This window comes from Strix aluco, chromosome 16 (genome assembly GCF_031877795.1).
Source record: "Strix aluco isolate bStrAlu1 chromosome 16, bStrAlu1.hap1, whole genome shotgun sequence".
Taxonomy (NCBI): Eukaryota; Metazoa; Chordata; class Aves; order Strigiformes; family Strigidae; genus Strix; species Strix aluco.
Window position 1 is genome coordinate 10,905,559 of NC_133946.1, and position 22,738 is coordinate 10,928,296.

Below are 22,738 nucleotides of genomic sequence, written 5' to 3' on the forward strand. Positions count from 1 at the left end.
GCACGGGGACACTTACCAGTTTGCGCTGGCACCACTGGCAGATCCCGCAGAGGACGATGGTGACGCTAAGGCTGACGGTGATGATGGCTGAGACGAGGAGGACGTCGCGGGAGGGACCCCCTGCGGGGGAGAAGAGCAGAGCCACCGCTCAGTGAGGGGACAGAGAGGTGGGGAGAGAGGTCAGCCCCCCACCCAGGGGTGACCCCGGCGTGGGCACAGCACCCTGCACGCAGCACCCGGGGAGAGCTGGGCAAGGACAGGGAGGGCAAAAAGGGGGGGACATGGTCCAGTTAAGAGGCTCCAACCCCAACAGATGAAACACCCTGGCACGGTGGCCCCCCCCTCTCACCACCAGCCCCTTTGGCTGGCTCCAGGCTCCCGGGGGCGGTGCCCTGGCCCCCCACGCTCCCCGGGAGGGCTGGTTGGAGCAGAGCGAAGGCTTTAATCTCTGCCGGCACCCTGGGAGTGCTGGCATGGATGGCAAAGGTCACAGCATCGCCACGCCACAGCAGCTCAGCACCACGGTTGTTGCTTCCCTGTCCCCTTCCTCTTCCTCTTTGCCTTCCTAATGCCCATCCCTTCCCCATCCCCATCCCTTCCCCCTTATTTCACCTTCTCCACTCTTTTCCCCTTTTCCTTCCTCTTCCCCTTCCCCTTTTGAATCGCCAGTCCTTGCCCCTGCCCATCCCTTCCCCATCCTTTCACCTTCTCTATCCTCTTCCCCTTTTCCTTCCTCTTCCCCACCTCTTCCTCTTCCCCTTTCCCATCCCCTCCAGACAAGCCATTCCCAGTTTCCTTGCTGGATCCGTGTCCTGCATCCACCCCACTGGAGGGGTTCCCTCTTTGGGTCAGCCAAACCCACACAGATTTACACCAAATGGCTCTTGGTGGGGGCAGGAGGAGGGGGTCGGCGCTGGGCTCCTCTGCTCCTTCCCACCTTGGCCATGGGGACAACCTTGGGGACCCCAAAAAGTGGGGATGGACCCCTCTGCTGCTGCAGCATCACCCCCCACGGGAACTGGGACAGTTTCGGGGCCAGGCAGGCATCTCCCACCCACCCTGCTTCTGTTCCGCACCCAACCAGCCCTGTGGGCAGGAAAACTCCCTTGCCAGACCCCGAGGGACCTGCCTGCCTCCCCCCATGGCCCCCACCCTAGCACAGGATGTCCCCAGTATCCGTCAGCCCCGGCACAGCCGCTGAGCTCACGGCCACACTGCCAGCAAGCGTGATGGCCCTGGCACTGTGGGAGGATTAATAAGGACTCGAGGTGGCTTGGGGGGGGGGTGGGGGCCCAGTGGGACCCCCAGCCCAGCTCAGCTCCCCCCGCTCCATTGTGGCATCCCTGAGGGCACCCCACAGCCAGCTCTGCACCCCAGGATCGGGACCGGCCACCGTTTGAGCCACAGCCCGGCGGTGGGAAGCATTGAGGCCAGAGCAGTTCGCCTGTGGCTGTACTGCAGTATAAATATTAAACAATAATCGTTAATAATTAATTTGCCCGCAGACCTTGTTATTATAATGAAATTTGCCAGTGGCTCAGAGGCTGGGGGGAGTCAGAGCGGTCCAGGCGGCCGGATCAGGGGCTCAGGCATCCCCCTGGCACCCCGCTCCTGCCTGGGCATGCAGACAGGTGCCGAAGCGGCCGCAGCCCCACGGCCCCCAGTGGAAAAAAAAAAAAAAAAGAGAAGCAAAGGGGATGGTGACAATAAAGAGGAGTTTTATAAAAGCCCCTTAAGTAGCCACACGCCTGGCGCTGAGCCCCTGCCAGGGCGGGATAGAGGGACAGGAGGGGGGTGAAGTCAGCCCGGGGGATTTTGGGGGACAGGGCTGGGGGGTCCCGGGTTCTGGGCCATTAGCAGCCCCCCGGCAGTGGCACAGCCAGCCGGCACACGTGTTCCCTCCACCCAAACCCAGCGAGGGGGGCCCCACCATCGCTCCTCGGTCACGAGGAGCCTGTGTATAAAACTCACTTAGCAACTGTTGCCTAGGAGGGAATTTGGGACCAGCCCTTAATTTCAAACATTTATAAACCCGGCTAGATAAGCTGCTGGGGGGGATGTAACGCAGCCGCACCGGTGGGGAGTGCTGGGGCAGCCCCCTCCTTGGGACTGCGGGCCCCAAGCAGTTCAAGTTTGGCACACGGGCTAACCAGGCAGGCTGGCGTGGCTAGGAATGGGGGCGAGCCCCCCCTAAAACGCTGGCTCACACACACCACCACCCCCCGGCGCTCCCCACAGCCCTGCTGCTTGCGTGGGGACACTGTGACGTGCTGAAAGCAGAGTGTCCTGCCAAAAGGCACGTTAGGGACTGCAGTGAGAGTGACCCCTCCAGCCCGGAGCTTAGCCCGGAGCTTCAGGAGATGCTTCAGTCCTTATGGGGTCAAGTTCATCCACAGTGTAATCCAGCGAGAGGGAAATCAAAGGGGAGAAGGTGAAGGGGGGGCGCGCGCTGCCTGCGGAGGTGCTGGTGTGGCACAGACCCGGCTTAGGAAGGAGAAATCCCACACGGTGTCCGGCCGCTGCCACTGAGGAGGTCGGAGGGGGACGTTGGCGCACGCCGGTTCCCATGCACCAAATTCCCAGTGCCAAGCTTGGCAGCACCCAGTGAGCCCGACGCTTACACCGGCACAGACCTGTCTGCTGCGGGGGGGGGGGCTCCACGCCACAATGTTGGGGGGCTCGCTGACAGCACGGCTACTAGCCCCTGGCGACCTCCAGGCTCAGCCACGCTGGCCCCTGTGCAGCCCTCCCCGGAGGGGACACGCATCCCTCAGTCCATGCTGGCTGTGTCCCCAAGGCTGGGGGAGAGACGCTGGCCCCCGGGGCTGCTGCCAACCACAGCACGATTTAAATGACTCGTTTTCCAGGCAATTAGCAGTGGTTAATTAGAGAAGCCAGAGCAGAGCCCTGGGTCCCTGCCGCCGGGCGCTGCGTGGGGTCACCCACACCATCAGCATCCCAGTTGGGGTCCTTGGCATGGGGATGCCGTGGGGTGGGTGGCCCTGGGCACGGGGGCACCGAGAGGCCGGAGGGGACTCAGGGACCTGCATGGCTGCAGCCCCAAGAGCGGGTGACAAATGTGGTGCTTGTTTACCGTCACCTCTGCCCCCTCCTTCCCCCACCACTCGCCATAAATCTCTTGGCTCTTGCTGGCTCAGATACAGCCGGGAGCGTGCAAGACGGTGGCAGGGGGACCTTAGCCCCACGCACTGGCGGGGGGGGTCCACACCCCTGTTCTGGAGTCCCTGCAGCCACATGCCCCCCCCCCCCCCCCCCCCCGCAAAATCACACCAAGAGCACAGCGAGGGGTTGTTCCATGACCTGGAGACCCCCATGTCCACTCTAGGAGGCCATCAAGGGCTTGAAGCACTGGGGGGACACCAGGACTTGGGTCTCCCCCACCCCTGGCACCCGCTGGCAGAGGAGGGGATGACTGTGGAGGGTGAGGAAGGGGCCGGCACAGCCCTGCGGCTCTTTCATCAGTATTCAATGCATCTTGATGGGATATAATTCCACTTTTACAGCTGGTTATTGATGAGGGGATTACCTGCCTCGTTAGCGCAGCAGCTCTTCAGCATGGGATTTGCGGGGAGCAGCAGTCGGTTGCACCTGGGGAGGAAGGGGTCCCTGTGCTGGGGGGAGGGTGCCTGTGCCAGGGGGAGGGTCCCTGCATACAGGGAGAGGGTGCCTGTGCCAGGGGGAGGGTCCCTGCATACAGGGAGAGGGTCCCAGTGCCAAACACCCTCCTGTGAGAGTGCACCTTCACATGGAGGACCCACACCCTTGGCCAAGCAGGGCACCATCCCCAAACCCTTCGGGGTCCCCCCGTGCCCCACAGCCCCCTGTGGTGCTTGGGAGAGGTGACAGCATGCCGCTGTGTGCCCATCTCCCCTAAGCTGCTGTTCCTGCAGGCATGGGATTAGCTGCCTCCAGAGCACGAGCAAGCTCCAGCCTTTGTGGCTGCGGAGAAAACACTTCAAAACCCGACCCGAGCGCAGGCGAGAGGCGCAGAAATCCAAGAGGGATTATTCTTCTCTAAGCAGCATGTAAGCTGGAGATCCTGTAAGATCGGCCCGGCGGAGGCAAGGCGCTGGCGGCCACAACTGCTGATGCCAACGGATTCAACACGCGGCTGAGCGCCAGCACGGCGACGCGCAGGGAGGCAGCTCTGTGCCGGTGGGGTGGTGGGTGCCAGTGCCACGGCAGAGCTGGGTGCTCCAACCTGCTCTCTGCTCCTCCCTGGCTTCGGTCCTTCTCCCTGTGGCTTTGGGCACTTTGGTGGCCTTGGGTATGTTGGTGGCTTTGAACATCTCGATGGCTTTGGGCATCCCAGTGGCCCTGTGCACCTTGGTGGCTTTGCACATCTTGGTGGCTTCATGCTCCTTGGTGGCTTTGGGCATCTTGGTGACTTTTGGGCATCCTGGTGGCCCCGCACATCTTGGTGGTCCTGTGCACTGTGGTGGCTTTGGGCATCTTGGTGGCTCTGTGCATCATGGTGGCACTGCACATCTCAGTGGCTTTGGGCATCTCGGTGGCCCTGTGTACCTCAGTGGCTTTGCACATCTTGGTAGCTTCACGCTCCTTGGTGGCTTTGGGCATCTTGGTGGCTTTGGGCATCTTGGTAGCTCTGTGCAATGTTGGTGGCTTTGAACATCTTGGTGGCCCTGTGCACCTCAGTGGCTTTGCATATCTTGGTGGCTTCGTGCACCTCGGTGGCCCTGCACATCTTGGTGGCTTCATGCACCTTGGTGGCTTTGGGCATCTTGGTGGCCCTGTGCATCTTAGTGGCTTTGAGTATCCTGGTGGCTTTGGGCATCTTGGTGGCTTTGGCTTCTCGGTGGCCCTGCACATCTTGGTGGCTCTATGCATCATGGTGGTACTGCACATTTCAGTGGCTTTGGGCATCTCAGTGGCTTTGGGAACCTTGGTGGCCCTGTGCACCTTGGTGGCTTTGCAAATCTTGGTGGCTTCATGCACCTTGGTGGCTTTGGGCATCTTGGTGGCCCTGTGTGTGTTGGTGGCTTTGAAGATCTTGGTGGCTTTAAACATCTCAGTGGCCCTGCACATCATGGTGGCTTTGCACACCTCAGTGACTTTGCATATCTTGGTGGCTTCGTGCACCTCAGTGGTCCTGTGGGCAGCCAGCTCTCCAGGACAGCCATCGGTCACAGCCGGCACAGTGAGACCCTCACGCTCAAGGGCACCTACACCCCTCTTCCCCCTGCCCGCCTTCCCCGCAGCAGGGACACCCTGGCTCCCTGTGCCCGTCCTAGACCTCAGAGTCAACCCCCAGCTCCCCCACGGCCCCCAGCTCCCCATCACGGCCCCGCACCAAAGCCCACAGCGCTGGAGAAGCACCTGGGCACACGGCAGCGCTGGGAGGGCAAAGCACCCACGAGGGGCACCCAGGTGAGGGTTCCGACTCCTGGCTGCTCTCCCGAGGCTCCTGCGCAGAACAGAAAGACTGGAAATCTCCACGGAGTGGCAAGTGGCCAAGGGCATCAGGTGAGCAGTGGGCACAAGCTGGCAGCATCTGCTGGCACCAGGGCTGGGGCGACCTCTGTGCAGGTGCCCCAGGGCCGTATTTTTGGGCGCGGAACCCAAAATGCCCAATTTGGGGCCAACCAGGGAGGGGTGGGCATGATGTCTACCTCATGGCTGCTCGGTATTCCAGCCCCATCTCCCTGAGCATCCTCCCACCCGCCCTGGCCCAGCAGTGAGACCCATCGATGAGGAGCACCCCGGGGGAGAAATCAAAGCTCCATGGAACTCCCCCCTCCCCAAGTCTCAGCCGCCTGCTGCGCTCTCTGGAAGCGGCAATCAAAGCCTCTCTCCGCAGCCAGCATGCCACAGCTCCACTCAGAGAAACTTCTCCGTGTGCCAAGCCGCCTGCCGCCGCCGCCGAGCGAGCAAGCGAGCGCCCGGCGTGCCAGCCTGCGCCGCTCACCGCCTCGCCAAACCGTCAGCGGAAACGCGTGTGCGCCCGGGGAAAATGGGGGGGGGGGGGGGGGGGGGGGAACGGGAGAAGGTGCCAAGCAAGCGGCGCATCCCCCACCACCACATTTTGCCGCCAGCCGTCGCCGCCAGTCACCGCGCTGGGGTGGGATGTGACGCTGAGCCCGAATGGGGAAGATGGGGATGGGGAGGGGATGGGGCAGTGCTGTGGAGTCGGGGAGGGGGCCTGATCCTGCCCTGCATGGCATCGCAGCATCCTCTGGCATGGCGGGAGGGCTGTGCCGTGGCGGAGGGCTGCTGGGCAGGGAGCGAAGTGGCCACATTGCCACGCCGGGGCTTCCCAGATGCTGTTTGCCTGGCGCCAGGCCATTAATTCCTCCTCTTTTCATCCTCCCACTCATTTGCTAGATATTTCCCAAACCTCTTATTTTTAGGTTGCAGCTGAAAAGCTGTGAATTTGCAGCTTTCGCTCCTGTGCAGGATCCCGGGTGCAATGCGGGTGGGAGCAGGGCAGGGGAGCTGCCCGACGGGCAGAGCAGGCAGGAGAAACCCACAGCCCCAGCGCAGGCAGAGGGAGCGGGGCTGGGCACGGCAGAGCTGCCAGGATGCAAAACCTCCGAGGAGGGACGAGGCTTCACCACCATCCCTGGAAACAATCCGACGGGCATTTTGGGGCTGTTCTGAGCCAGGCTTGGCGTGCCGCGAGGCAGAGCCGGGTGGCCACAGAGCTGGCAAGCTGAAGGGCTTGTGATGGCTGGGTCTGGCCGTGCCATCCAGCCAATGGGGTCTGTGGATGCTGTGGGGACAGTGGGACCCCCACAGGCCGGGGTCCTGGCCAGCGTCCCGCTGTCAGATGAGCCTCGGGGGAGAGAGGACCAGCGCAGCGCCGCAGCTCAGCACCCCAGGCGTGCCCGGGGTGAGAGGGAAGGGAACAGGCGTCTGTTCTCCATCTGTGCATCTGTCTGTCTATCCGTGCGTCCCCCTCTCCAACACATCCATCAATCTCTCCATCCATCCAGCCCTCGTACACATCTGCTTCTCCATCCAGCCATCTGTCTGTCGTCCCCCGGAGCTGTCAATCTGTCCGTCTCTGCCTCCCCCACACTGAGCTGCCTGCCCTGGGGGGCTTTGCCTCTGGATTAGCACAGACAGCCCCCCCACCCCAGTGTGGAGCTTTGCCTCCGCTGGGGACCCCGTGGGCCAGGGACAGGCACCCACTGAGCAGCACCCTGCACAGGCACCTCTCCCCCAGCACCCACATACCCAGGGCTGCCGCGATGCCAAGACACCTGGCCCGAGGCTGGCAGTGCCCGTGGGCACCATCCCTGCCACACGGGCTCGGGGGGAGGAGGACACCCCCCCAAAACACCGCACAGCTCTTTCCCAGTGCCTGGGTGCCACCAGACATCCCCTGTCCCAACCTGCTGCCACACATCGACGTGTCCCTCGGGCTCTGATGCCCTGGTGAGGGGCAGAGCGAGAAACTGGTGCGACAGAGGACAACGGGATGGGCGTTTTGCCGTTAAAGCTGTCAGGTCCCTCACGTGGTGCCTTCATGGAGCAAGCCCCCCACTCCCGGTTTGGCTACGGCACCAGGGTTGTGCATCAGCCCCGCAGCCCTCCCCAAGGCCCATGGGCACCGCAGCGGCCGGTTCACCCTCCTGCCACAGGCCGTAGCCACTGGGATGGGCTGAGCCCACAACTCCCCATAGAGAAGCGAGCCAGAGCTCCTGGCACGCCTGAATCAGCTTGGTCATGGCGAGAGGATGCTCAGGACACCCAGCACCTCGCCAAACCCCCAGCCAGGCAGCGCTGCCCGCTGCCATCCCCCCCTGCCTGCACTTTCCCAGCACGCCAGCAGCTGCCGGCACGCCGCAGCCGTGCCTCTGCCCTGCTCCGGTATGCGGCCGGCGCGCAGGCTGCATGCACGACACGTTCACGTGCTGCTCAGCGAAGCCACAAGGCCCCGAGCGACACGCGCACGCAGCCGTCACCGGCCCCGTGGCACAGCAAACCCCACGGTCCCCCCCCACGAGCCCCCCCCCCTGCACCGGCTGCCACCCGTACCCCCTCCGGGGCAGCCGCAAGCAGGAACTGGCGGTGGAGGGAGAATTTGGCAAGTGAAGGCGCTTCTTCCCCCGATGCTGGGCTATTTTTGGCTGAGGATTTCCGGAGAAGCATGTGGTTTCTCTTCCTAGTGGTCCCCACTGCATCTCTCCTCCCAAGGAGCGCCTAGACCCCTTCCCCCCGAGGACTTGAGTCCCACGGGGTTTGCATCCACCACTGCCCCCCCCCATTTCAAACCTTGCTCCTGACGGCCTCGTGATGCCCCTCGTCCCCCCAGCTTCTACTCAACCCCTGCTCCACATCCTCTCTGCTTCAAAACACGAGCCCCGTGGTCTTGGTTGTAGCCCCAGCAGCCCCCCAGCATTGCCCCCCACTCCAGAGGCAGCCCCAGCCCCACCTCACCGGGGTGCAGGAACCTGTCGCAGGGCAGCGGAGCAGGCTGGGCTCTCCCAGCGAGCAGCACTGCCAGCTCTCGCGCTGCCGTCGCCGCCACCACTTAGCCTCTCGCCCCAGGGCCCTCCATCATTCCCGGGCACTTCGGGTGACAGCGGGAGAGAGGGAGGCAGAAAGCCAGAAGCTCCCCGGGGACAGGAGCGAGCAGGCTCCGTGTGGCCGTGCCCAGCCCCACGAGTCCCCGCTTGCTTCCCCAGCTCCCCGATCCCCCTCCCTGGGCAGTGTCCTCCCCAGCCACCGCTGCCCGGGGCCCACATCAATGCTGAGTTTGGTGGCCAGACCATGGGGACAGGAGCCCCGCAAGAGAGGTTGGTGCTGAGGGGACGCTCAGCATCGGCCCCAAATCAGGGGGCTGGGGGAGGAAGAGGAGGGCTGGTGGAGAGCACATGGGAAGATGGAGAAACGCTGCTCAGATGAGAGGAGAGAGGAGGCAGAGGAGGGGAATAAAGGGCTGAGGAAGGCCCCAGATGGAGGATTGGGGACACAGAGGTGTGGGCAGGTGCCTGGGGGATGTGGGGCTGGTGGAAATCCTCCCGCAGACCCCGGTCCCTGGGCTGCATCCTCCAGTGACACACGCCGAGACCTTGGGGGAGTGGGGACCATCACCCATTGCCCCCCCTGCAGCCACCAGTGTCCCACAGACCTAGCCGGAGGGGAAGGGCTGTTCACGCTTCGTTTCAGGGGTGCCTGGAGCCCTCCCCAAGTGCAGCCTCAGGGCTGTCCCCATAGCGTCCCCTGCTCGGGAGGGCAGGGATGAAGGGCTGCTGCGCTGCACCATCCCTCTGCCACGGCCCCGGCTCCATCTTCGTCGGCGCGATCGGCCGCTTCCCTTTCAAACCTCATTAACTCCCCCCAAGGTGACCCTCTCCCTCCTGCAGAGGGCGAGCAGAGCCACCCTGGGGAGGTGGGGGGGGGGGCCCAAGAGGGGATGGGGTGCTCACAGAGCACCCTGAGCTTGCAGCCGGGCATGCAGCACCCCGTTACTGCTACCAGCCTGGCACCCACAGGGATGCAGGACCGTTGCTTTGACCCACTATTCCCTGAGCCCCACCCCAGCCCCACATACGCCCCTTGCAGCCCCCCCAAGTCACAACCTGGGGAGCCCAGCCCCCCCCGTTTGACGCCTGCTCGACGCTCTCGCCGCCGCTCTGCCTTTGCACACAGTCCCCGCGCACCGGCGGCTCTTCGAAAGCCCTTCCCCTGCTGAATCCATCTATAATAGATATTGTAGCTGAGCCCCCAGGGGCCGGGGGGGTGGCAGCGATATTATCTGCATCTGTCTTCATTCCCCGCTCCCCCGCCCTTCGCCGCCAGGCTGAAAAGCCGCGAGATCAGGCGGTGGAAAGCCGCCTCCAGCTCCAATCCTGCTCCTTGGTGTGGTGGTGGTGGGGGGGATCAGGAAGACCTCCCAGCTGGACCCCCTGCCTGGTTGTGGCCCCCCCCCGCCTCCCCTCCGGCTCTTGTTCTTGCTGTTTCTCAAGCCGTGTGCAGGGCCCTGGGACACACATGTCACACGCCTGCACGTGGGTGTCCCCCCCCTCCCCTCCGGGCACGGGGAGGCTGAATGGGTCTGGAGGCGGTGGGGGGAGAGGGAGAGCGAGCAGGACCCCTGGGAGGGAGCAGAGAGGGGGGGGTCAGCATCTTCACGGACCCCCCGCTGCCACGGGGGAGCTGCCGTGGGGGGACGTGAGTGCGGGGGGGACACAAAGGGACAGCGTAAGGCCACGGGGGGATGCTCTGAGGTGCATCCCCCAGGCTTGAGCCCGCTCCGCGGCGCAGCAGAGGGGCAGGGAGGTGAACCCCAACCCCGAGTGGGATGGGGTTACCCGGGAGGGGGGGTGTGCTGGAGCCGGCGGTGCCTGTGCCGTGTGGGACGCGTGGCTGCAGCAGGTGCCTGGCTCCCAGCGAGGCCGGCCAGCCCGTACGCTGCCAGCTCGCCGCTCTTTGTCTGCTTTCCCCGGCTGGCGCGTTTCCCCTCCATCCTCCCAGCCGCTCCCCGCACCCCCCGGCCCCCCGCCTCGCTCCTCAGGGTATTTCAGCTTATTTTAAACCCCACTTTCGGGTTTTATCCCAGCCCCGGGGAATCTGCTCCCACAGCCACCGGTGCTCGCAGACCTCTCCATCGCCTGCCCTCAGACAGCGCTGGGGGAAAACAGGCAGCTGCCTGGTTATTGATTCACCACCTTCACCGGGGCCGCCGCGGCACGGCGTGCTCGGGCCAGGAGCCTGGGAGGATGGGGACGTGGGGCAGGGGGTCTGGAGCCCCCCAATACCTGTTTGATGCGCTGAAAAAATGAAGAAGTTGGGGTGCAACCACCTCCCTGGAAAGGGGATGGAGATGAAGGGGGGGGTCTCGCACGGCAGCGGGGAGGAGGGAGCTGCCCCGTGGTCCCGGAGCTGGCGTGGGGGCCACTGGCCCTGTGGCACTGGGGGCACCTTTGTCTTCAGACCCAATCTCTGCTTCATGCTCAGCCACGGCTCTGCCGACACGGCTAGCACAGGCGATGGCCCCATCAACCACACAGCCCCCCGTGCCCCCGCCCCAGCAAAGCCACCCAGCTTTGGGAAACGCCTTGGCTGGGTCCCAACCTCAAACACCTCCTGCCAGCCGAGGCCAAGCTCCCTCGGGCATCTCCCACCCCCAGCATCACCCCCGAGCTCCACTTTGCCCCCCCCAAGCCCCCTGAGCACCAAAGCACGGCGCAGATGGCAGCAAAGTTTCCCAAATTTCCCCATTTTCTCCCCCCCCCCCCCCGCCATGAAACGCAGCCAGTGCTGGGGGCCGCAGCCACTGTCCCCCACACGGTGACACAGGGGATGAGGCCAGTGCCACCCTCAGGCAGGGATCTGTGGGGGCACGGGTGCTGCTTCACCCAGGGATGTGGCATGGCAAACGCCCAGCTCTTGCCAAACCCAGCGGGGGGGGTGAGCTGACAGCACCCTCCCAACCACCATCGGTGGGGGGGGGACAGACCCAGCACCCGCACGGCACCACGGGCGAGCAGTGGCACAGGAGGAAAAGCAGGGGCGCAGTGAATTTAAGCAGGGGGGAAACAGGGAATTTAAGCAGATGGTGTCCCGGCACCAGCCAAGAGAGCTGCTGGCACAGGTGTACGTACCCCCGGCCCCACCACAGCACCCCCCGGCCCCAGGCACCACCCCACAGCCGCGGTCAGTGACGTGGGAAAATTTCCACGTGATGGGAGACCCGGCAGCCAGGGACCACGGGGTTTGAGGAGGGGGAAGAGGGGGTGTCTGCCTCCCCCCCAACCCCATCAGCTCTGCCTTTTAACCTTGCAGCCTGCCAAGCGGCGCCGGCAGCAGCACAGCCAACCGGCAGTGGCCCACTGAGCGCTGCCAGTGGCCCACCGAGCGCCAGTGGTGATGCCAGGGGGCAAACTGGGGGTTGATGGCGAAGTTTGGAGGGGAAATAACATGGGTGCAAACCTCGGGCACCGGGAGGGAACGGCAGCCCTGCCACGCTGCTACCAGACAGACTCATGTCCCCGCTCTGCCACCGACCCCCCCAGGTGACCTTGGGCCAAGGCAGCCGGTAGCACTCGGAGGGGACATCCCCAGGGGGTGGCGGGAGGGGGTCACAGGGACGGGGTGACAACACCGAGCTGCTCCCGGCCTGCAGCAGGCGGGAACGTTCAACCTGCGGGCAGGTGGAAACTTCACCTCAAAGGTGGCTTGTCCGGAGCCACCAACTCCCGGGCACGGCTGAGGGTGTCACCTGCTGCGGGTGACAATGTGTCGCGGTCCCCCAGCGTTGCCCCAACCTGCCGGTTCCCGCAGGCCTGGCTCTGCCAAGCGCCTGCAGCTCGCCCCAGCGACACGCACCGGCAGCACCCGCTCTCCCCGCCTCGGTGCTCCCCCGCTCCCCGCCGGCACGTCCCCACGCCATCGCAGGACACGTTGTCCTTCTGTCCGCCGGCGTCTGCTCCCCAGGGCCCCGGGGCCACCGTGGGTGATGGCTACCAGGCCCCGGTGAGCCGCGGTGCACCGGTAGCATCCCTTCGCCTCCAGCCCGGCTGCCGGGAGCTCAGGCAGCCCTCACCGGGCGGCCGCACACCCAAAACCTCGCCGGCATCGTCCCAGATTTCTCGGTACGGGGCCGAGCGATGCCTTTCGGAGCATGAGCTCAGCAAAACGGCGCTGGCAAAAGCCCCTTCCCCAGTCGCCCACCCTGGTCAGGCAGAGATGTAGCGGGACGGTGCTGGGGATCAGGGTTGGGGGACCCCCAGAAGGATGGAGGGGGGGGAAGTGATGGGGAGCGGAGTGATGTGCTGCCTGCTGGATGTTTGTCCGGGTGCTGGCACCCAGGGAGGTTGGGGGGTCACCCCGGGGGGACTGGGAGCTCACTCGGGGTGGGGGGGGGGCTGGAGGCTCACCCCACGGTGCTGGGGGCTCACCCCAAGGATTGGGGGCTCACTCCAGGGGGATGGGGGTTCACCCCGAGGGACTTGGGGGCTCACACAGGGGGCTGGGAGCTCACCCCAAGGACTGGGGATTCACCCCGGAGGGCTCACCCTGGGGTGCTGAGGGCTCACCCCAAGGGCTGGGGGCTCACCTTGAGGGCTGGGGGCTCACCCCAAGGGCTGGGGGCTCACCTGGGGGCTGGGGGCTCACCCCGGGGTGCTGAGGGCTCACCCCAAGAGCTGGGGGCTCGCCTGGAGACTGAGGCTTTGCCCGGATCCGGGGGCTCCCCCCAGGAGCGGGGTGCTGGGGTGTCCCCGGGCGGGGTGTGTGTGTGTGTGGGGGTGCCTGGACAGCAGCTCTGCAGGGCGGTGACTCATTTAAAAGCGGCGGCGGTGACTTTCTGCCCAAACTACCGTTAACTCCCGACCGGCCGCTCCGGCAGAGCCGCAACCGGGGAGGCGAAGGGGAGCGGGGGGGGCAACCGGGCAGCAGTTGGGGGGGGCGGCACGGACCGGTCCCGCCGGGCTGGGGGCAGCGGGCGGCGGCGAGTCCCCCCGGGGTGTGTGTGTGGGGGGGGGATGTGGATGGAGGGGGGGTGTCCGTGTGCCCCCCCCCCCCTCCCCGGGGCTCGCCGCGGGCTCACCTGCGCTGGCAGCCTCCGGGTGCAGGTACATGGTGGCGGGCGGCGGCTGCACCGGCTCGGCGGGGCCGCGGCTCATCAGACGGCGGCGGCGGCGGCGGGAGGAGGCGGCGGCGGCGGCGGCGGCGGCGGCGGGAGGGGGGGGGGGGGCGGCCGCGGGGGGCGGCGGCGGGGCGGTGGGGGCCCGCATGCGGCGGCGGGGGCAGGCAGCCCCGTGCTGCCCGCCCGCTGCCTGCCTGCCTGCGTGTGTGTGTGTGTGTGTGTGCGTGTGTGTGTGTGTGTGTGTGTGTGTGTGTGTGTGTCCCGATCGCGCATCCACTTGCTGCTCGCTGCTGGCGGGAGAGGAAACTGCAGCCACCGGGCGGGGGGGGGTCGGTGCTGCTCACGGAGAGGGGGGGGACACGGGTGGGGGTGTGTGTGTGTGGGGGTATGGTCATCGGCAGGGCTACAGGCAGGGACACCGGAGGAGAAGGGGACACACACACACACACACACACACACACGACGACACACGCACACACGCGGAGACACACCCGCAGTCCCCCCCCCCCCACGCAGCCCGGGGATGGGGACACACACACCCCCACACACACACACCACACAGGCACGCACCCACGCACCGCACCCACGGGGGGGGAGGACACACACGACACACACGACGCACACACACACGACACCGCGCACACGCGTGGTGACAACCGCGGGGCACCGTGCGGGAACACCGGGGGCTTGCAGCACGGAGCCCACGCGGGGGTGCACGCCCCCCCCCCCGGTGGCACCCCCGGGGAAGCCCAAGGACACCCCCCGCACCGCGGACACCCCCCCGCGTTACCCCCTTTCCCCCGCGCTGCCACACACGCCCCTGGCCACCCCCGCCGGTTCCCCGTTGCCCCGCTCCGATCCGATGAACTCCAGGCCGGGTTTTCCCGGTGCCGGGGCGCGGCGGCCACTGCCGGGGCATTGCGGGCGCGGCGGCGGCTGCGGGCGGCGGCAAACCCGGTGCGGAACACTAGAGCGGATTCGAGCCGTGCGCTCGCTCCCGTTATCTACCGCCCCCCCCCCCAACCCCAGCACGCAAAGGCCATTTCTGCCCCGGCGTTTATTGCCACGTTTGCCAGAGAGATGCAAGCGAAGAGCAAACAAGCAGGAGAGCTCCTCCGTGGAGCTCTCAGGGGGGGTGAGTTCCTCCGTGGAGCTCTCAGGGGGGTGTGAATAATAGGGCCTGCCAGGCACCCCCACCTCCAGCCGTGTCTCCGGGGTGCTGGCTTGGGGGTCCCCGGGGTGGGAGGGAGCAGGGTGGAGGAGGAGACCCTGCAACTTGGTGCAGGAGGTGCCCCCAGACAGAGGCTATGGGACAGGGGTTGGGAGCTTTGCTCCCAGGATGGGGTCTGTGCCTGCTTCCCCCTTCTGCTGGGGTGAGAGGGCCAGAGACTCACCCCAGCTCGGAGTGACGGAGCTGGGACACTCGTCTGGAGGGTCTGGGGCTTGGGGGAACCTCGAGGGACCGAGCCTAGCCTGGCCTTGTGGGATGGAGGGGATCAGGTGGGAGCTCTCTGGACTCATACTGGGCTGGGAACAGCCGGAAAACCATCATCGCAGTGGGGGAGAAGCTCTTGGGACTAAACCGCAACTTTCCTTGCCCACAGCCTGGCTTTTAAGCAGGGAAGGAAGAAGAAAATATCTCTGTATAATAACGTTTAACGCAAAAGAGCCTGCGGAGGAAACCCTGAACTGTCAGGGACTGGATTTAGGGATGGAGCTGAGCCGGGGGCAAGCGTGACCCCAGCACCGTGGGCTTTCCCAGCAGCAGGGTGCCGGCACTCGGCGTTGCTGACTCCGGTGAGGCCGTGTGGGTGCTAAGGGACGTGGTCTCGTGCGCCTGACTCACGCCGCGGGCTCCTTGTAGCCCGCCCTGGCACGCTGCCTGTCATGGAGCTCGCTGCGGGGCTGGGGGGCTTCTCCCAGCCCTTCGGAGCTGGGCCAGCAACAGCCCATCTTGGGGGTCGGTGCCAGGAAAGCCGTTGCCCGTGCGCGGGCGGCAGCCGGTGCGGCTCGCTGGGGAGCTGCGTGCCAGGCAAACTTCTGCACGTACACCCAGGCGAAGCTTTTCCAGCGAGGGGGACGGGTGCCAGCCTGCTGCCAGCCCTCCGAGGCCACAGGCGGGCTGGGGATGAGGGAGCAGCCCTCTGCCCCTTGCTGCTCAGGGGCTGGCAGAGTCTCCTCACAGGGATGTGTAGCTTTATTTTGATTTCCCCCCCACCACCACCCTTTGTGGGAACCTTCTCATTAAACCCTTGGCACAAACCCTTGATTTCACTCTGCTTTTCTCCACTCGCTTCCCACACACTCTTCAGCAAGCTTTAAAATCCCCGTCCCCGCACGCACAGACATCCCGGCAGCACCGTAACCTCCCGCACCCACACAGCCGCTCTCCGCCGCCGCCCGCCGTCACTTCCACCGGGGCCAAGTGGGTGTAAAACGCTGCTGACTCACGGCAGAGCCAGGCCCGGCGCCTCGCCGAGTGCCACGCGTGAGCCTCCACCATCGGCCGGGCTCCTGCTGCGGGGCCGGCACCCGCCCGGGTGCTCAGCAGCACCCGGGGATGCTTTTCCCTGCCCATTAGGCCACCATGGAGGGAGAAAGTTGGCTAAAACCAGAGCTTGCCCGAGGTTGGGGAGGTGGCTGTGCGGGGAGAGCAACCCCGATTCACACTTGCCCTGCGGTCACCCCCATCACTCCCGGCCTTCCCAGGGTGGAGATATGAGCTGCCCCCAGCCCTGCCCTGTCCAACCGTTCTCTCAAAATACGACCCTGCAAATCTCTGCCCCCCAAACCCCTGCCCCCCCCAAACTCCTGGATAACTGGGCCCCTGCCACCCCAAATTTCTGGGTACCTTGAACCCCTGGGTAACTGGGCCCCTGCCATGCCAAATTTTTGGGTACCCCAAATCCCTGGGCAACCTGAGCCCCTGCCACCCCAAATCCCTGGGTACTCCAAATCCCTGGGTACCCCAAACCCCTGGGTAACTGGACCTCTGCCATCCCAACCCTCTGGGCACCCCAAACCCGTGGGCAACTGGCCCTGGGCCATCCCAAAGCCCTGGGCACCCCAAGCCCAGCCCAGTGTGGCCCCCCTCCCCTGGCCACAGGGCAGGCAGATGCTCCCATGTCTCCGGCTGTACCGGGGCAGCACCATGGGGACCGTGGGTGTCCCCCCGGGGCTGGCCTGCTCCTGCCCACTCCCCAGGGCTTGTCTTGGGGAGCAGAGCAGCCCGGGCGCTGCGGAGAGCAGCTCTGGCTTCCAACACTGCCTGAAACCTCACTGGCAGCCTGGAGAAACCACAGCTCCTCTGCCAGCCCCAAGCATCCTGCCCCGGCCCTTCCCCGCGGCGCCAGCCCGGGTGTGGGGAGCTCCCCCAACCCCCAGCCACGGCTCCGGTGTGGCCAAAGCTTCACCAACTCAACCCAAATTTCTCTGGGAGGTGCCGGCACAGGGCTCCCCAGCAAAGGCGGGTTCCACTGCCAAATTTCAGTTTTCAGTTCCCAGCCACTTTGGCTTTCACACTGTTCAGAAAAGAGTCATTATGCTCCTTTCTTCTTTCTTTCTCTTTTATTTTGTCGATGGGGAGAAAATGGATATTTCTTATTCTCCCTTCCCACTGAACGGAGAGAACCTTTTCTTTTCTTTTTTTCCCCTCGCTCAAGCCTTTTATACAAATTAATCTTTGGGCTGAGGCCAAGCCTGGGGAAATTTCATCTAAAATGATGAAATTTTCAGAGCCTAACGGGAGTAATTACAGGGGGTTAGAAAGCAAACTATTTCTCAACTTTAACAAGAGCAGGCTGTGACCCGGCACTTGTTACAGCTAATAAAAATGTTAATGAGCCAGCAGCAGCAATGGGGCTCTCCCATCGCTCCTTCTTCCTTCTCTGCCGGTCCTGGTCCTCTGGCCGGGGCGGAAGCGGAGCCTGGAGATGCGGCGCCGTGTTTGCCTTCCTGTGCAAACACCACGCGGGGCAGAACCGGTCAGGCAGCTGAGCGGGATCAGCGGCTGCCGAGCTCGCCTGTGTGCTGCCGTGGGTCCCGGGGAGACACGGGCTGTGTGTGCACGGGGAGGCGAGCGGCAGAGATTTGCTCCAGGGGGGAGGATACTCATCCCTCCGAGGAGTTATGCCGGTGTATCAACGATGCCCATCAACAAACTCTCCAGCCTGTGTGTGAGAAAAGCACCTGAAACACGGGGCTGTGGCTCCCCGGGTCAGCTGGAAACCCACGCACAGCAGACCCGCTTGGCTTCGGTTGCCACGGGCCAGTCTCCCTCTCGGTGACAAGCCGTGCTTCTCGCTGGGAGCCTGAATAATTGGCCCGGAGGCGACTTAACGCCCTGGCGTATATTTTAATTACCAAGAGAGCATCCGTCATGTGCCACTCCCGCGGCGCAGCTGCTCGGCACCGCGTCTGCTCGGGCTTGGAGGGAGATTTCCATCGTGGCCGGCGGTGTTTGCCATGGGCACAGCCCGGCCTGTTTGCTCGCGCTGCCAGGCCAGCCCTGCTGCCGGTCGTGAGGCTTCCCTGCCGTGCCACGCCAGTGTAAAGAGATGTCACAGGGCGCAGGCTGTGGTGACACTTCGGTGCCCAAGGTGTGGTGGCTCTTCAAGAAGCTGTGTTGGGGATTTTGGGGTTCTCAAGGTATAGGTTGAAGCCATCAGGGCTCTGGATGATGAGCCAGGAGGCTCTGACACAGAGCGTGCCGGCTGCTGAGATACTGTCCATCCAGCCCTGGAGCTGCGCTTTCTGTCGGAGGAATTCATTACTGCTCCTCTCCCAGGCAGCAAACATTATTAAAAAACCAAAATAAACACAACCAGAAACATGAATTATAATGAATGTGCAATGCTGGAGACGGTGGCATGGCTGGAGAGACGGAAGCCGGGGCGGCCGGGGTGCTGTTCCCCACAGCCCCAGGTCAGCATTGCTGACCCTGAGCCACTCTCCAGCCCCCAGTGGGTCCCCCACCCCAGACTGTACCCCATATTTATGCTCCAAAGTTCCTTTGTCCCCAGGCTGTGAGGGAGGATGAGCAGTTGTGGGGGTTCCTAAACCCCAGACAACCTCCCTGGCCTCATCCCGAGCAGCCCTTGGCTGCCAGCCCCGATCTTGGGGAGGGGGTTTCATGTGCTGCCTGGGGGATGTTGCATCTCGCCTCCCCTCCTGCCACCCTGTCCCCACCCCTTGCTGCTGCACAGTCCCATTTGAGGTGTTTATATACCTCAGCTTCCTGGCTATCCGATGCTTCTTGTCTCTTTGGGAGCAATTTTGGCTAAAAATACTTCTGGCTAAGCTCTCTGCTCTCCCGGAGACGGCTGCCTTCCCCGGCAGCAGCGGGGGGCTCAGGTGGGATTGAAATGTGAAGTTCCCCACAGCGTCGCGCTGGCACCTCTGCCTCTGTGGAGCTGCGCTGGGAGCCCCGGCAGTGCCGGCGTGGTGGTGCAGGGAGCCGGGACGGTGCTTGGTACCGTGGGGATGGCCAGTTTAGCTGCTGCTGGTGTAGCAAGGAGGGCTCTTGGCTCACTGGCATCGCCAGGGCGGCTGTAAAGCACCGAGGAAAGAAGGGAAAGGCAGCAGGTGGAGGCTGAAGGTCGTGGTTTGGACTTTGCCTGTGGCACCGTCAGGAGCAGCTGCTCAGCAGGCAAGACAGGTGCCGAGGCCGCACCACGGGGCTGGGTTCCTCCCCACTGGCCCCAAGCTGGGAGATGCAGGGAGACCCTATAGATTCAATGATGCCCCAGGAACCTCTGCGGTGGGTTTCGGCCAGGGCTGTACAGGTCCTGCGCCCCCAAAACCCCGCAGACGAGGTGGGCAGCTCAGGGCAGCCTCCTCGAGTCCAGGCTTGTCCTTTCTGGCAGCACAGAGCCAAAAGCTGGGCTGTGGCGGGGTCCTTCTCCGCAGCCGGACCTTTTCCCCTCCTTCTCCCTGCACCCCGCTCACAGCGGGCAGCATCTCATCTCCTTTGTGATGCCATTAAATAAAGGGATAGATTGCTGGAGCACTTGGCCTGGAATGAAGGACGTGTGGGCACCCATCACCTCTCAGCCCTGCACCCAGCACCGGGGGCTGCTGTAAAATCCCGGCCGACGCCAGCATCTACCCAGGGCTGGGGGGAGCGATGCAGCGGCCGCCCAGCAGCCATCGCCTGAGGAAGACTTTCATCTTCTCGGCCCTCGGTTTGGAATCAGGTTTCGATCGATGAAGAAACGCTCGCTCCAGCCCCGTGGCCCTGACTCAGCAGGTCCCAGCTGGCTGGTTGGGCTGGGCACTGCGGTTGCGTCCCGGCGCCGGTGGCTCCCGGAGTCTGACCAGGAGGGCTGGCACTGGCCGGGTCCCCTTGCAAGGGGTTTGGGAGTGACATGTGCACCCACCGCTGTCCCCAGGGGAGCTGGGAACGGTGGCAGTGGAGCACAGAGAGCCCCAGGGACGTGTCTGTGGTGGCCCTGCTCTCCCAGGACAAGCCGTACTGGGCTCAGGACAGCCTGGGAGTGGTTTGCAGCAGCATCAGGCCCCGCTCTTCCCTTGACCCCCACCCACAGCCTGTTGAATCCCCATACTCCCTCCTGCTGCTTTCAGAGCCCTTCAGGGCTGGCCTTGGGTCATCTTTATTTCATGAGTGCTGGAAGTTGATGGTTGACGGCTGGGAGAGGCAGCGCTGGAAGAAGACAGTGCCCTTGGGCAGCCTGGCCGGGGCACAGCCACGCTGCTCCTCAACCACTGCCCTTCCTGCCCGCCCCAAAGTGCTCCTGCGATGCCAGCATGGGCCTGAGAGCTCATGATGCAGCCGAAACAATATCTCTCCACGTCCTGATGTTTGTATAATTTGTGGTACGCAGCCCCGTAATGAGTGGTGACCTCTATTAGGCATGCTATTAGTCTCATCAGGAGTTCCTAAAGTACATCGCTGGGGTTTTTTTGGTGGGTAGAAAGGCTGTCAGGTTCTGCCGAGAAACTGTACAATTAGGAATAAATCATTCCTGCGACGGCAGTTGCTGATGGATCGGAGCCGGTGGGGATGGCAGTGATGTGCAATTTCTCTTCCCATGGCTGCTCTCAGCCATGGCACGGCTGCAAGGGCAGGAGCGAGGTCGCGTGGGACCAGCCACTCTGCTGGAAAAATCTGATAGAAATATAAAATGAAACATCTGCCTGAAAATCAGAGAGAGATATATAAAAGGGCCAGAGAGAGAAATTGCCCCGACTCGCAGCAGCTCCCCGGCTCTCTCCCACATCTGGGCACCCCTGTGCAGCCACCTCGGACATGCTTTGGGGTGAGGCCCCCCCTCCAAAGCCTCATAAGATGTTTCGGCAGGGCCAATGAACCCTTGCTTTGCCCTGGCATCAAAGGAACCTCCTCTCAAGGAGGCAGCAGGGTGGCCAGAAGTAGCCTGGAGAAGAGAGAGCTCTGGAGAAGATCTCGTCTGGAAAGACCAGAGTCCTGGGGGAGGGACGGGCTTGGTTTTGCAATCCCTGTGCGGGATCAAGGGACTGCCACAGGGGTGTCTAGCAGAGCTCTGTCCTCTCAGGGGACAGTCACCGGGGAGCAGGGACCAGCCTGTCCCCAAAGCAGGACCTGAGAGGGAGAGGAGAGAGCCTGGCTGCCCATGCACATCCTCGGACAGCACGGAGGTGGGACTCAGCGCTGCCACTGCCCTTCCTTGCAACCACGGAGGGATAATTTGTGGCCAAGCTCCCTTTCACAGAATCCCAGAATCATCTGGGTTGGAAAAGCCCTTGAAGATCATCCAGTCCAACCATGAACCTCACCCTGACCGTTCTCAACTCCACCAGATCCCTCAGCGCTGGGTCAACCCCACTCTTCAACCCCTCCAGGGATGGGGACTCCACCCCTGCCCTGGGCAGCCCATTCCAATGCCCAACAACCCCTTCTGCAAAGAAATACTTCCTAAGAGCCAGTCTGACCCTGCCCTGGTGCAGCTTGAGGCCATTCCCTCTTGTCCTGTTGCTTGTTCCTTGGGTCAAGAGACTCATCCCCCCCTCTCTGCACCCTCCTTTCAGGGAGGTGTAGAGGACAAATCTCGGTGCTACCAAATCCCCCCAGGGCTGCTGGCACCCCCATAGGCCCTGGGCACCTTTTGTCCCCCTGCAGCCCCTCCTGGGCTGGCTAACACATGTGGTGGCATCTTCAGCGGCTTGGGAAGGGGCCAGTTTCTTAATGCAAGCACCACGGCCCTGGAGCGACCGCCTGGCTGGAGGGTGCGGAGCCGCTGTGCCCTGCGCTCCCGTATCTCCGTCATCGCTGATTACATTTAAAGAGGCTATTAGAGGGGTTTGGCACAACCTGTTCTTAATAAACCCGTGTTGCTCGCCGGCTATTAGAGACCTTTCTCCTGAGCGCTTGCATTAGTGAGTACGCTCCACCGTAAACAGCTGTTTATTGCCAGGGCGGGATGTCAAGCTGATTTTTCCCACATTTGCTCTTCCTGTAGCTGGGACAGGGGTCCCTTCCCTTCAGCCCCCCTGCTCCCAAATTCTCCCTGCCCTGGGTGCCCTGGATTTCTGGATCCGTCACAGGCAGGTGCTGGAGGATTTTCCTGCAGGGACACTGCCTGGCCTGGACTTTGCTCCGACACCTGCGGCAAAACAGAGATGTTTGGTTTACAAGCGGATGTGGCAACACTCAGCCACGCATCATCACCCCTGCCCTGCGCCGTCACTTTTCCATGCTCCTCCGGCTCTGGCTTGGCATGAGTTTCCCACACGCTTTCCCCACCACATCCTGGCTTCATGGCTTTCCCCGAGTCCTTTTTGCAGTTTTCAGTGGCACATACCCCGTTCCCCTGCCCAGCCCGAGCTGACGGGCAGCTCCAGGGTATTCTCCAGGGCAGGAGGTTTTGGCAACGCCCACGGGGATGTTTGGTGCCCAAGCCCTTGCGAGCAGCATGCGATGGGTGCGTATGGATTGCAAATGCAGACTTGGGCATGGTGAGGGCTATATATTGGCATCACACAGGGCTACAGAGAGGAAAAGTGCTGTGCTCCCCACGGCTTGGGAAAGGAGTGGCTGAGGGAACCAGGGTTGTTTAGTTTAGTCTGGAGAAGAGGAGGCTGAGGGGAGACCTCATCACTCTCTATAAGTCCCTGAAAGGAGGGTGCAGAGAGGGGGGATGAGTCTCTTGACCCAAGGAACAA

At 63.7% G+C, this 22,738-nt stretch overlaps 1 protein-coding gene across 4 annotated transcripts in view; it reads right to left on the reverse strand.

The window, feature by feature from the left end:
• SYT7 (synaptotagmin 7) overlaps positions 1 to 13,655 on the reverse strand; it is a 34,049-nt gene extending 20,394 nt beyond the window's left edge. For all 4 annotated transcript variants that reach the window (XM_074842129.1, XM_074842128.1, XM_074842127.1 and 1 more), the window contains exons 1-2: positions 13,541 to 13,655; positions 17 to 120 (exon numbers count right to left, since the gene is read on the reverse strand). In XM_074842129.1, coding sequence (XP_074698230.1) covers positions 17 to 120; positions 13,541 to 13,616 — 180 coding nt within the window. In that variant the 5' untranslated portion in view covers positions 13,617 to 13,655. The remainder of the gene's footprint in view (positions 1 to 16; positions 121 to 13,540) is intronic.
• Positions 13,656 to 22,738: the final 9,083 nt, after the last annotated feature.